The sequence below is a fragment of the Natrix helvetica genome (assembly GCF_964273705.1).
Source record: "Natrix helvetica genome assembly, chromosome: 6".
Classification (NCBI taxonomy): domain Eukaryota; kingdom Metazoa; phylum Chordata; class Lepidosauria; order Squamata; family Natricidae; genus Natrix; species Natrix helvetica.
Window position 1 is genome coordinate 67,416,121 of NC_138553.1, and position 12,530 is coordinate 67,428,650.

The 12,530-nt window shown below is 36.2% G+C and overlaps 1 protein-coding gene across 1 annotated transcript in view; it reads left to right on the forward strand.

The window, feature by feature from the left end:
* Positions 1 to 12,237, forward strand: part of MAPK12 (mitogen-activated protein kinase 12) — a 37,435-nt gene extending 25,198 nt beyond the window's left edge. The window contains exons 5-12 of the mRNA XM_081957222.1: positions 744 to 773; positions 1,462 to 1,509; positions 4,908 to 5,022; positions 6,429 to 6,500; positions 7,475 to 7,554; positions 9,261 to 9,339; positions 9,708 to 9,881; positions 10,950 to 12,237. Of these exons, the coding sequence (XP_081813348.1) occupies positions 744 to 773; positions 1,462 to 1,509; positions 4,908 to 5,022; positions 6,429 to 6,500; positions 7,475 to 7,554; positions 9,261 to 9,339; positions 9,708 to 9,881; positions 10,950 to 11,020 (669 nt within the window). The 3' untranslated portion in view covers positions 11,021 to 12,237. The remainder of the gene's footprint in view (positions 1 to 743; positions 774 to 1,461; positions 1,510 to 4,907; positions 5,023 to 6,428; positions 6,501 to 7,474; positions 7,555 to 9,260; positions 9,340 to 9,707; positions 9,882 to 10,949) is intronic.
* The last annotated feature ends 293 nt before the right edge of the window (positions 12,238 to 12,530 follow it).

The window sequence follows — 12,530 nt, forward strand, 5'->3', positions numbered from 1 at the left end:
AGTTCAAAAGACTGGTTTCCTGCATATGTACTATAGGTAAGGTGAAATGTTGGTCTGCAGCAAAAAATAATCCTCCAGTTAACAATGCCTGGTTTGATAAAAGAATTCTGAATTTTCCATTCATATGTTTCTCAATCTAGATACCTAGTTTCTGACATCTTAAACAAAGATTGATTTCTAGGTTTGTTGGATTGCAATTTCCATAAAACACAGCTAAAGTACAGGAGGTAGGGTTTTTTGAGTTGAAAGACACATTTTAATTTCAAAACCTTGTCATGGACACTGACAAAATGCTTCCTCTGAACTCTTGCCCATTCACATAACAAATGTTAGAGTGGGGGCATCCAGGTCACAAAATAGCATTTATGAGAAAGCAGACAGATGAGGCTGTTCTGTGTCTCATACACTAATCTTGCCAGATGTTCATTATTGCCTCAGATTACCTTTATCCATTAACAGATGGGTATCTATGCAAAATGCATCTTTGAAGACACCAAATATTTTTTTATTCTTAAGAACGATAAAGAGGTTTTGTGGGGCCCAGAGGCATATCTGTAAATATAGACAAAATTACAGCCTGGTGTTTCGCTTAGCAGACGACCTTTTTTAAAACCAAAAAAAAGGAAAGTCAGATCAAGATGAAGTGTCATCGTGATGACTACTTGCATCACAATGGGCCCCCATGGGTTGTTTTTGCCATTGCCTAATTGCCTGAGTAAAATAGTGTTTGTTTCTTTCCACAGTATATCCATTCATCTGGCATAATTCATAGAGTAAGTAAAACTCTTCAAGCTTTCCTTTTTGATATGTTTATATATTCTTGTAGAAAGATCCTCTTCAATCGCATATCCATATATAATGCTTGTAAATTTTGCACTGAAATTTTATACTGAAATATACAAAGAAAGAACGTTTATTGCACAATTTCTATTATTGATACCTACAAGGCTACTTTGAAAAATTCTTTGCTGTTTGAATGAGAACTTGATAATGTATTCCTTGGGTTCTTTGATGTACTATTTGCAAAGTCACGGTTTAAATGCAAATTAAACTGTGTGCTTCAGGAATTATTACAATAACTATTTCCAATTTAATATAAATGCGATGAATAGTACAAGTTTCCTTTGTGATTGATTACAAGGAGATCAGGATGTTTCCAATATTGTAATATTTTCATTTTGCTCAGTGGAAATGTTATAGTGATACACATGCACACACTTGCTTGACTTTGGATTTTTTGTAATGCTTTGCTTGCTCCCTTGGCTTCTGAAATTGTTCATCACTGCCAGAGAAGCTTCTGATCCCTTGAGTTTCAATCCATATATTCATATTTGGCAACACATCAGCCCATTTGCATTCTGGGCCATTGTTTGTCTTGGACAACTAAAAAAAATGTCTTTGAAATAAATCCAATTGCAAATGAACTCAGCTTTATATTTCTTGTTTTAAACACCTTTATAGGATTTAAAACCTGGAAACCTAGCGGTTAATGAAGACTGTGAGTTGAAGGTAAGAAATTGAATGCTCTAGTGGCTTTTTCAAAAGTAAATACTGGGGAATCTGGAATTATGTCAGATACAACTAATCCCCAAAACATTCTAAAAATGAAAACAGGTTGCAGTTTGTAGCACTATTGTGTGAAGTAATAGACTGTTAATATCTGTGTACCTGGATTAACTGCAGATTTCCTGACTAAGGGTAGACTCTGCAACATTGCACACTATGTAAGGATGATTGCTTGTAAAATAAATTTGTTAATATTTTTCCAGAAGCTTAAGCTTGAATGTTTTCATAGATAATTATTAGATTTCATCCCATTTTGTAAAAAGGCAGCAGAACCAAGTCTTCGTCTTTTACAAAAGACCATTTGTCTTTTTCAAAAGGTATCTTTAATTAAACTGTGGAAAATAAGATACAAGCTGGAAACATAGCATGCACTCCTAGATTGGGGGTAATGGGAATAAAATGCTGAGTAGACATTCTAGGGCTTTTTACTTTGTAAAGCTTTCATTTAGACAATTGAGCCTCTTAATAAAGACTCTGTTGATGGGGTTCATGTAAAAAGTTTCTTAAATTAAATTATTTTTGAGTTACTATTGTTAGTATGGATTGGCTGAAGCTACAAGCAGTTCAGTGTGATCTTCAGTTTGGTCTATGTTACAACTGTCAGGGTAATGATTTAAGAGCTGACCAGCTGCTAGGATGATGTAATACTGGGAATGAGTCAGCAAGGTGTTTGGGCTGATATCACTTTAAGAACCTGTAATAAGTGGCCCTGTTGCTGTGTATCTCTGTGTGTGCGCTTCCGTGCTGTAATTGCTGATTGCTGTTTGTTTGAGGTCTGACTAAAGTATGTGTATGTATATATTCTTTGTAGATAAAATCACTATTTAAACACAAATACTGTTTACTGTATTTGCTCCTGGGTTGTCTCACATAATCACACTGCGCACTCTGACAACAACCATATTCTGAAGGGTTAAGAAAAACAGCCAAACCCAGAGATGGTTTGAAAATGTAGTTTATATCCTCCGGCACGAACTGACCAACAAAGCACTAAGGCAATGAATAAATTATCAGAGCTGACATCCAGTGCTCCCCACCACCTTTTATACTTTATTTGGTATTTAAGCTAAACCTAACCCCTGCGCACGCACACACACATCACCTCATGGCTCAGAGTGAAAATCACCGGGGAATCAGTTATGGATTGTTCTCAGTCAGTTATCAGTTATGGAATGTTCTCAGTGGAAACCACCCAGCAGTAAGTCATGAAGAGTTATGGAGAGTTCTCAGCTAGATTGCCTGTGGCGGAGGGAGATCCCCAGCTGATAAGCATGATTCTTGGCAGCTCCCACAGACCCCCCTGCCCCCTCAAATGGCAGCTCAGGCCTATGGGCTCACTGGAGCTGACACCTTAGCTGGTTATTGAGTTCAGGATTTGTATTTATTCATGGCAAACAGACAATATTTCTCACAAGCAATAATCTCTAGGACAGCACATTAAGGCAACATAAATTGCTTAAACTTTGTTAGTGCATCATAGGTGTGCTTAAACAGATACACTGTTTTTTAAAAAACATTCCAACAGAAAAAGAGGAATTAAACAGAGGGTTAGATGTACGGTATTTTCATGAAAATCTTGCAGCAAAATCCTCTGAAAGTTTGCAAAGCTTCTTACCTGCCAACTGTTAAATTGCAACTTTAATATAAGAAAGCCATTACAGGTAGTTCACAATTTATGGCTAGTTATTTAATGTCTGTCAGTCATTAAAGCCTTGAAATGGGTGCTTTAGAGATCATAAAGTGCTTCCTGCCATAAGAAAATGTCATGCTGCTCTCCCATCGCATGACTGCATTTTGAGCACTTGGCAACCTGTTCACATTTACAACCAGTTGCCAAATGTCCTGAAATCGTGATTGCCATTTACCGTTTTCTTTGCCAGCTTCCGCAGTGTTGGGAAGCACCCAGCCTGGCAGGGCAAGAAATCAAGCTCAGAGCTAGCCTGGAATCACTGCACGGCCGCAAAAGGGTTTAAGGTCAACCCTTCCTAAGTTCCTTGGAGCTTTATCTAATTATTCCCAAGAGTAGGCTGCTAGATTGAGGAGATTCCTATATTATAGACAGAACATAATAAAGTAGTTAACTCAAACTCTGGATGTGTCTTGTGGTTGTTTGTGCCTAACACCCAGAAAGTCAATAAGGGAATCAGAGAGGGAAGTTTGCAAATGGAGGATATGTTGGATTTCAGGTCCATTCCCCTAGTGTGGAGAGGGACTTCCCTTCTCCTTTATGCAGGGAGGAAAAATCCTTCCACACACAGGAGGAATGGTCGTCAAATCTGGCAAAAACACTAGCAAACCCCAGCATTCTGGTGATCATTCTCCTTGGCCTGGGCCCTCTCCCCTCCACTGGAAGCCCAAATCCCAGCAGTCTGCTTAATGACCCGCAGCTGCAAGTGGGAGAGCCAGGACTGCAGTCAGTGAACAAAATAGTCAAATGGTATCTCAAGCAACAAGATTTCAGGTCCAGTTGTGGTTATAAGTGGAGGATTACCTGTAAGTGCTTTATTTCATTTTTTTCACTTTTAAAATCATATCAATTTAATTTTTTAAAAATAATTGCATTCAGTTGGATCCACATATTGGTTACATGCAGTAATGAGTAGTGAGATTGATTTTCAAATTGTATTTCCATCCACTTTGGGCATAGTAACCCTGAACCCTATGTAATGCTTGGAGCCAGAGGTCTTTGACCCTTTGCGTGGCATTTTGGAGTGGTTGATAATGGGAGAAGAAAATGTGTTTCTGCCAGCTACATTGTCATGGCCTAAAGTAAGCTCAAAGCTTTCTCAGTAGCTGTGAATATATGAATAATAAGCCAAATTCATGTTGTTTCAGTTTTCTGCCTTTATGATTATATAAGTAAAAAATAATTCCTGTGGACTGGGATTTCCACTTACTACTGTCAGGAACAATGTAATATGTCAAACTTGTGTTTATGATGCTTGAATAAATAGCATGTAATGAATGGGCTTTGAGATTCTTATCCTTTACTTGCAAAAATGCTATTTAATATGAACAAGGCTACACAATCCAAATAACAATTTGTATTACTCTAAAATAAGGGTATCATTTCATTGCAATCAATTATTTGGATAACATTGTAAATTGAATGGAAGTAATGAGAAAATATATGGATATGAGAAATAAGTGTATTAGCAGTGTGATAGAAATGTAATGTAGCCTGTTAGGCATCTCTTTTAACTATTTTCAAGGGAATAGGTTTATATTTTTAGGGAAATGTTTAGGGATATTTTCTAACATGAACAAATCTCATTCCAATTCAAGGTTTTTATGACAATTCTAGAAATGAAAATTGATTATATTTTGTTCCTCTAAAACAGATTTTAGATTTTGGGCTGGCAAGACATACAGATAGTGAGATGACTGGCTATGTGGTTACTAGGTGGTATCGAGCCCCAGAAGTTATACTTAATTGGATGCATTATACACAAACAGGTAATTTTTGTATTTATTAGAAACTGTTTTTCTGTGTTGGGGTTTTTGTAACCACTGATTATATAATTTCATCACTTCTACTGCAAAAGAGTGGCAGCTTTACCAAAGCTACTGCAATCTCTTTATAGACCAACCGAAAAACTCTGTTGTTTTATTTGCAGAGACATTGAATAAAATTGCAAAGAATTGAATAGGTAGTATAGCTGTTTGCATATTAATTTCTATAACATTTTTAGAGGGAAACATTTTAGTTCTAGTCATCTGCAGGACATCAGGTAGGCTTCTGAAATTCTTGGGTTTCTGCAATGTCTGACTTCACTTATCTGGTTTTCCTATTCAGCCGTTCTTAACAGTGACCCTTTACTGGGTCCTGAAAACTCTGCTACAAGTATTATTTTGTTTACCAATCATTTGAAGGTACAGTAATGCTGAAAAAGGAGACTTATAACTCATTCTGAAAGTCAGGTCCCAGCATCCTCACAGTCATGTGATTTGTAACCTGGCAACTGGCTTATGGTTGCAGTGTTCTTCAGTCACATGATTGCCATTTGCTTCCTTGCTGGCTTCTCACAAGCAAAGTTCCGTAAGAAAAACCTCAAGTAAGTCTTTTCATCCTGGAGCAACCACCCCAAACCCCACTATATTGGCCTCCCACAAACCATCACACTCCCTGCAGCCCAATTGCCATCATCACATGAAGACTACCCATATTGCCTTTCATACATGTATTCCTATGTCAGATACATGTATCATCATTGTGATTACATAAGCTCCCTTCCACAATTTCCTCCTCCTCCTGCTATCCTACAGACTTAGACCAACACTTATTTTCTAATTTTGAGTATTAATTACTATATTAATTATTTAATTACTAGTTACTACTTGTACTGATTGCACTTCTGTCAAGGGAAGCTGGTATTTCCAGAAAAGCTGTCTCAATAATAAGCCAACAATAGAAGTTTTATTTTTATTTATTTTTTTAAAAAATAGTTCACTGACTCATAGAACTCACTGAACCTGATTGTTTGTTTTTTCACTCTAACATAAGATTTATGAGCAGATAAAATGAAAATGATGTTATATCATGCTGAGTTCCTTACATGAAAATTTAAAATATAATGAAGAGCTGGCACAACAGACAGCTTTGATTTGGATCATACCTTCATCAATGCTTGGAAAGAAAGAAACTTTGAAACAAAGAAGATGCCTATAGCTCAGACCATCAACGTTCTAAAAAAGCATTCATTGAACTATTGAAATTGCAGAAATAGAACACACATTTTCAGTTACAAATCACAAACTGATTCTGTGTTGTTGCTTTCTTTTTAAAGGTTTTGTTTTTGATTGATGAGCTGAATTTAGATGCTGCTCGCACCAATTTAATGGGTGCATTTTCTGTGTTTCAGTGGATATCTGGTCGGTGGGGTGTATAATGGCTGAGATGGTAACTGGAAGGCCCCTTTTCAAGGGCAATGATCGTATCCTTTCTTGATGAATGCTTCATGCTGATTTGGAAAAATATGCAAAAATTTGGGTATCAAAGTAAGTTACTTCGTAATCACTTCAAGTGAAAAATGATCAGTTGAGCTATTAACTTGCAAGCATCGAGCCAGTTGTGGAGGTCTGTAGCTTTGCCAGAAAGTTGCAAGTTTAATAGTTCGACATAACTCATAGCAATAGCATTTAGGCTTATATCCCACCGTATGGCACTTTACAGCGCACTCTAGCCAATTTACAATGAAGAAGCATTATTTGCATATTTCACTCAACAATCTTGAGTCCTCATTTTACCAATCTTGAAAGGGTGGAAGGCTCTAGCCACATCAGGATCGAACTCCAGGCTATGGGCAGAATTTGCCTACAATACTGCATTTTAATTGCTGCTCCACCTGGGCTCTATTTTAATTAAATTAAATATAATTAAATGCTGGTTGAAAGGCACATTTTTGGTTCTAATATTTGGCATATAGGATTGTATTTTAGTTTATTTTACATGTGTTGATGCAGCTAACCTTTGAGTTAATCTTTTTTTTTTTATGTCATGGACATTTCTAGAGGCTCAAAATGAGTTATGAAGAATCAGTGTTTAAAGACAAACATAGCTTTCTATCTTCAAAATTTGGAAGATGAGATCATTGATACTAATTTAACAAAAAGAAATCTAAAATTTTAATGTAGGTATGAAAGCTTTTACAAATTGTTAAGCCTGAAAACACTCGAGATGACCAAAAGTGTAGTTTAAAAAACAAACAAAAGTGAAGATGATCCATTAATGAATATTTGAGGAGTATCCTTTTAGTTGTTAATTCCTAGCCAACTGCTGGTAATTATGAAAAAGTATATGAAGTATATGTTATATGCTTTGATTTCAACAGTAAGAAAATCAGATTAATTATATCATTTTTTAAATAACATGCTGACTGAATATTTGATTCCTGACTTTGACATTCAGATCTGGACCAGCTTACAGAAATTATGAAAGTTACAGGCACACCAACACAGGATTTTGTTCAGAAACTACAAAGCCAAGATGTAAGTTGCTGCTTTTACCAAATTTACATGAGCAGGTTCAGAAATAGATGGTTCTGTGGTACTTAAATGTACTAGTTCTTTTTTTTTTACATTTTCCTTTAACACAGCATAGAAAGCAGCAAACAAAGGAAATCTGGTTTGAAACTATTAGAAACTTTTTTAGTTGGATTTTTAATACTTTTTTATTCACAGTCATCAATACCCCATTGATATAAATGATTGCTATCTTAAAAGCTATGCATCATAGGGAATTTTACGTGGTTCTAATTTTTAAAAAATATTTCAGGCACCTTGTGTTTAAAACTTTAAATTAATTATTGTGATTCTTTTACCCTTAAGATATTGCTGAATTTCCCCTTTCCATGTGAGGTATAGATGTGAGAAATTGTCACATGATTGCAAGAAAATGATCTGAAATCAAAGCGAGAGATGGGTGGAAAGTGTTTATTCTATCCAATAGAGACTTCTGACATCACTTCTGATGAGATCCATGGTTATATAAATTTAATTAATAAAAAGTAAAAATCACATAGACAAAAATAAAAGGCACTAGAATGTAAAACTTGATTTCATTACAAATTGGACTTACATTGTGTACAGGTAATCCTTGACTTACGACCACAATTGAGTCCAGAATGTATGTTGTTAAGCAAGTTGTTAAGAGTCATGTCCAATTTTACAATCTTTTTGTTAAGCAAATCTGGACTCTCACATTGCCTTCGCTTGTCGGAAGTCAGCTGTGAAGGTTGCAAATGGCAATCAACATGCCCCCTCCCAACCTCCGAGTATTGCAACTGTTACAAATACATGCCAATTGCCAAGTGCACAGATTTTGATCAAGTGACCATGGGAATGTTCTGATGTTGTAAGTGCAAGGTTCAGTTGTAAAGTCACTTTTCTAATGTCATTGTAACTTCAAATACTCACTAAATGAATGGTTGTAAGTTGAGAAACACCCGTACATAGCACTTCCTTTTGTAGTGGCTTTATAAGCTTTTCTGTAGTAAGCCAATCAGAAGCTCTAATATCCTTGAAAGACTGGTTATCTGTTTCAGTCCTGTTTGCAGAGAAAAGTTTGAATGGGGGTGGATCACCAATTTCTGCCCAATTTTAATTCATTTATTATAGGCAGCTCAGAATATTAACACAGGAGCTGACTTTATGTTTATATAGATATATGTAGGGAATGCGATGGCTCAGCGGTTAAAAACGCTGAACTTGTCAGCTGCAAAGCTGACAACGGGATTTGAGATCTGAGCGCCATGTGACAGGGTGAGCTCCCATTACTTCTACCATCTCCTGCCCACCTAGCAGTTTGAAAGTATGCAAAATGTGAATAAATAGGTACCACTTTGGTGGGAAGATAGCAGTGTCCTGTGCACCTCAGTGTATAGTCACATACTGGCCACATGACCACGGAAGTGTCTTCAGACAATGCTGGTTCCCTCGGCTAAGAAACAAATGAGCACCACCTGCTAGAATTGGACAATAATTAGAAATTATTGAAAGTGGGCAAATTGTGTATGAATTTAGGAACTTCGGATCCAAAGTGAATTTGTATATAATTTGTATTCCACACGTGCATTTTTTTCCATATATTCATCGTGGATGCCAGTTTGATGGCATCCAATTTCTTTTTCTTCGTTTCATTTCCTGAATTAATAAACAATTAATATCCAGTAATCTTTGTGTCTATTTATTTTAAGGCGAAAAATTATATCAAAAGCCTTCCACAAGTACAGAAAAAAGATTTTGCTGCCATTTTGAAAAATGCAAACCCTTCAGGTAAGTTAAATACTGATGGAGGTAGTATATTAGAAAATTATGCGGTATCAGGATAATAAACAGGCTGATTTATCTTCTATCCGCTTACATAAAAAACTTCCAAGATTTTTTTTGTGCCCTGTGAAAATTTCATTGTAGAATTCTTTTCTCAATAATTTATTCATAATTGTCAGATTATCTCATTTTAATAAAGGTCAGCTTTTTCTGCTAGATACATTTTATTATAAACTAAAGTTCTTTGAGCTTCTGCTCTCTGAACAACTACATGATCTCCAGAAGATGTAGAACGTACACAAAATATTAAGTACATGCTTGATCTATTTCCAGAAAATTTGTCCTTTAACCTCCTTTCTGATTTGTTTATCCAGCTGTAAACCTTTTGGAAAAGATGTTGGTGTTAGACCCAGAGAAAAGAATAACAGCAAGTGAAGCTTTGGCACATTCTTATTTTGAAACAGTTCACGATCCTGAAGAGGAAAACAAAGCAGAGAAATATGATGACACTTTTGACAACATGGATCTGCCCCTGGATGAATGGAAGTGTATGTTTAGAATTGTTGTGTTGAATAGCAGTCTTATAATGATGATGAGATTGGTGTAGGAAACCTTATCTACATTCTTCAAATAGATTTTTAAGACATTTTAATTAAAATATAATCAGGGGAACTGAAGAATCTGCTGCATTAAATAAGACACATAGTTTGACCTATATTATTCCCTCTCTCCCAATTAATTTTCCAAAGTCTTATTCAAATGTTTTTTCTACACTCAGTTCTACAATAGACTTCAATACACATGGATGGGCAAGAAATGAGAGAATAGCAAGGAGAAATGAAAATAGTTATGAAAGCTTCTATAAGCAGAAATGGCATGGTATAAATTTAATAGTAATTACTAAAACTGCCCTTATCATGAGGGAAAAATATTTGCTGACAGCATTCTGTAAATTTTGCATTAAGGGAATTAATTGGGGAGATTTTTTAATGTGCTTTAATCAGACACTCATTGTCATTAAGGTGGCTAAATTCTTTCATAGTCTTAAGCAATATACTTCCATGCCATTGAAGATCATCAACTACTTTGTGTATCAGGTGGCTTTTAAAGTACTGTAATAAGATCAAACTGGCTCTTTTTCTGAGAATCGGTGAAGTAAGAGGAGAGGAACTGCACCCTTTTGGTTTCTAGTCATTGGATGCTTAAAATACCTGAAATATATAATTGGAAAAGCTACCCTCTGTGTACAGCTAAAACTTAATTAGGCCAATTCAAATTTACAAGATTCAAGATGTTATATATAATGAGGTTAATTTATTGTTGCTGGCATTTTAGAATTGAATGTAATAAATTGTGTTTTAAAAGTTCATATATAGCTAAATGGGAGACCTCAAACTGTAAGCTATTGATGACATTGATTAATACACTTTATGAGATCTCAGGGGAAAATAAAATAGTGAACAAATGTGATATGGTTGCCTGCATCAAGCTCCAGATGACTTTCCTCCTTCTCTCAAATCTGGATTATTGCACCATCTTAATAAATTTTGAGATATATATATTTTAAAAATTCTGAATCTAACGTGAATATTTTTATGTTTCTTTAACTTTTCCAGGTATCACATATAAAGAAGTTGTAAACTTTAAGCCATTGCAATTGCCTGACTCAAAAGAAACGGTAGTATAACATCAAGTTGTGGGTTTGTTTAAAAACTGAGTAAAGAAAAGAGACTGTAAATGTTAAATTTATGTAAATGTATATATGTATATAATTGTACAAATCTTTTATAAATTAGATGTAACAATTTTAATATGAATCTTGAAGCCATTGTGCTGAAATTTTTTATATCGTAAATTACAGCAGTCCCTCTATAAAAGAACCTTAATTTCTCTTATAGAAACAAAACCTTTTCCCCCGAGATGGACATTGATATGTTTACCACCTCTATTATGATATTTTTCAAGGTATGCTTCAATTACAGGTAGTCCTCGATTTACGGCCACAATTGGGATCAGAATTTCCATCATAAATCATTGTGATTGTAAGTTGAATCTGAATTTATGATAATTTTTACAGCCATCATTAAGTGAATCAACACAATTCTTAAACGAATCACACGATCAGTAAGCAAATCCAGCTTTCTCAATGGGCATTTTTTGACAGAGATTGACAAAAAGGTCACAAATTGTGATTGCATGGCTGCAGGATACTGCAACCATGTGAACAATGTGAGCTAGTTGCCAAGCAGCCCAATTGCAACCACATGGTTGGAGGGATGAAGCGACAATCATAAGTGAAAGTACGTACGGATTGTAAGTTGCTTTTTCTAAGGCTGTTGTAACTTCGAACCATCATTAAATGGTCATAAATTGAGGACTGCATACATATTGAGTCCATGCACACTTGTTGAAAACCAGTTACCTATATTTTGAATATTTCCTTTGAAGCTAGTGCCTATAAATGAGATTAGATGATTGTGTGAATGTTTCAGTCTGCCACATGAGCATCTACTGTAACGCTCTCTACATGGGGCTCCCCTTGAGATGCACCCGAAGGCTGCAGCTGGTTCAGAATGCGGCCGCGCGGGCAGTTTCGGGAGTCTCTGGCTACTCCCACGTAACACCTCTCCTGCGCGGGCTACACTGGCTGCCTGTGGCTTTTCGGGTGCGTTTCAAGGTGTTGACCATCATTTTTAAGGCGCTCCATGGCACAGGACCTAGTTATTTGCGGGATCGTATCCTGCCCCATACATCCCTTCGGCCGATTCGCTCACACAGAGAGGGACTCCTCCGGGTGCCGTCCACTAGGCTGTGCCAGCGGGCGGCGCCTAGGGGAAGGGCCCTCTGTGATGGGCCCGACCCTCTGGAATGACCTTCCCCCCGACATTAGAATGACTACGGATCTCCGCTCCTTCCGTCAGAAACTTAAAACTCACCTATTCCAGCTAGCCGGCTTGGCCTAATTCCATCTTCCCACCTCAGTTTTATTTCTAAATTTTATTTTTAAATTTTTTAGGGTCTGTTTTTAATGTTTTTAATTTTTATAAATTCGTACAGGGGTTGTTTAATTTGACTTTTAGCTATGTATATGATTGTTTGTATGTTTTTAAATTTATTCCTGTACACCGCCCCGAGTCCCCCCGGGGAGAGGGGGCGGTCTAGAAATTTAATAAATTATTATTATTATTAATTATTAT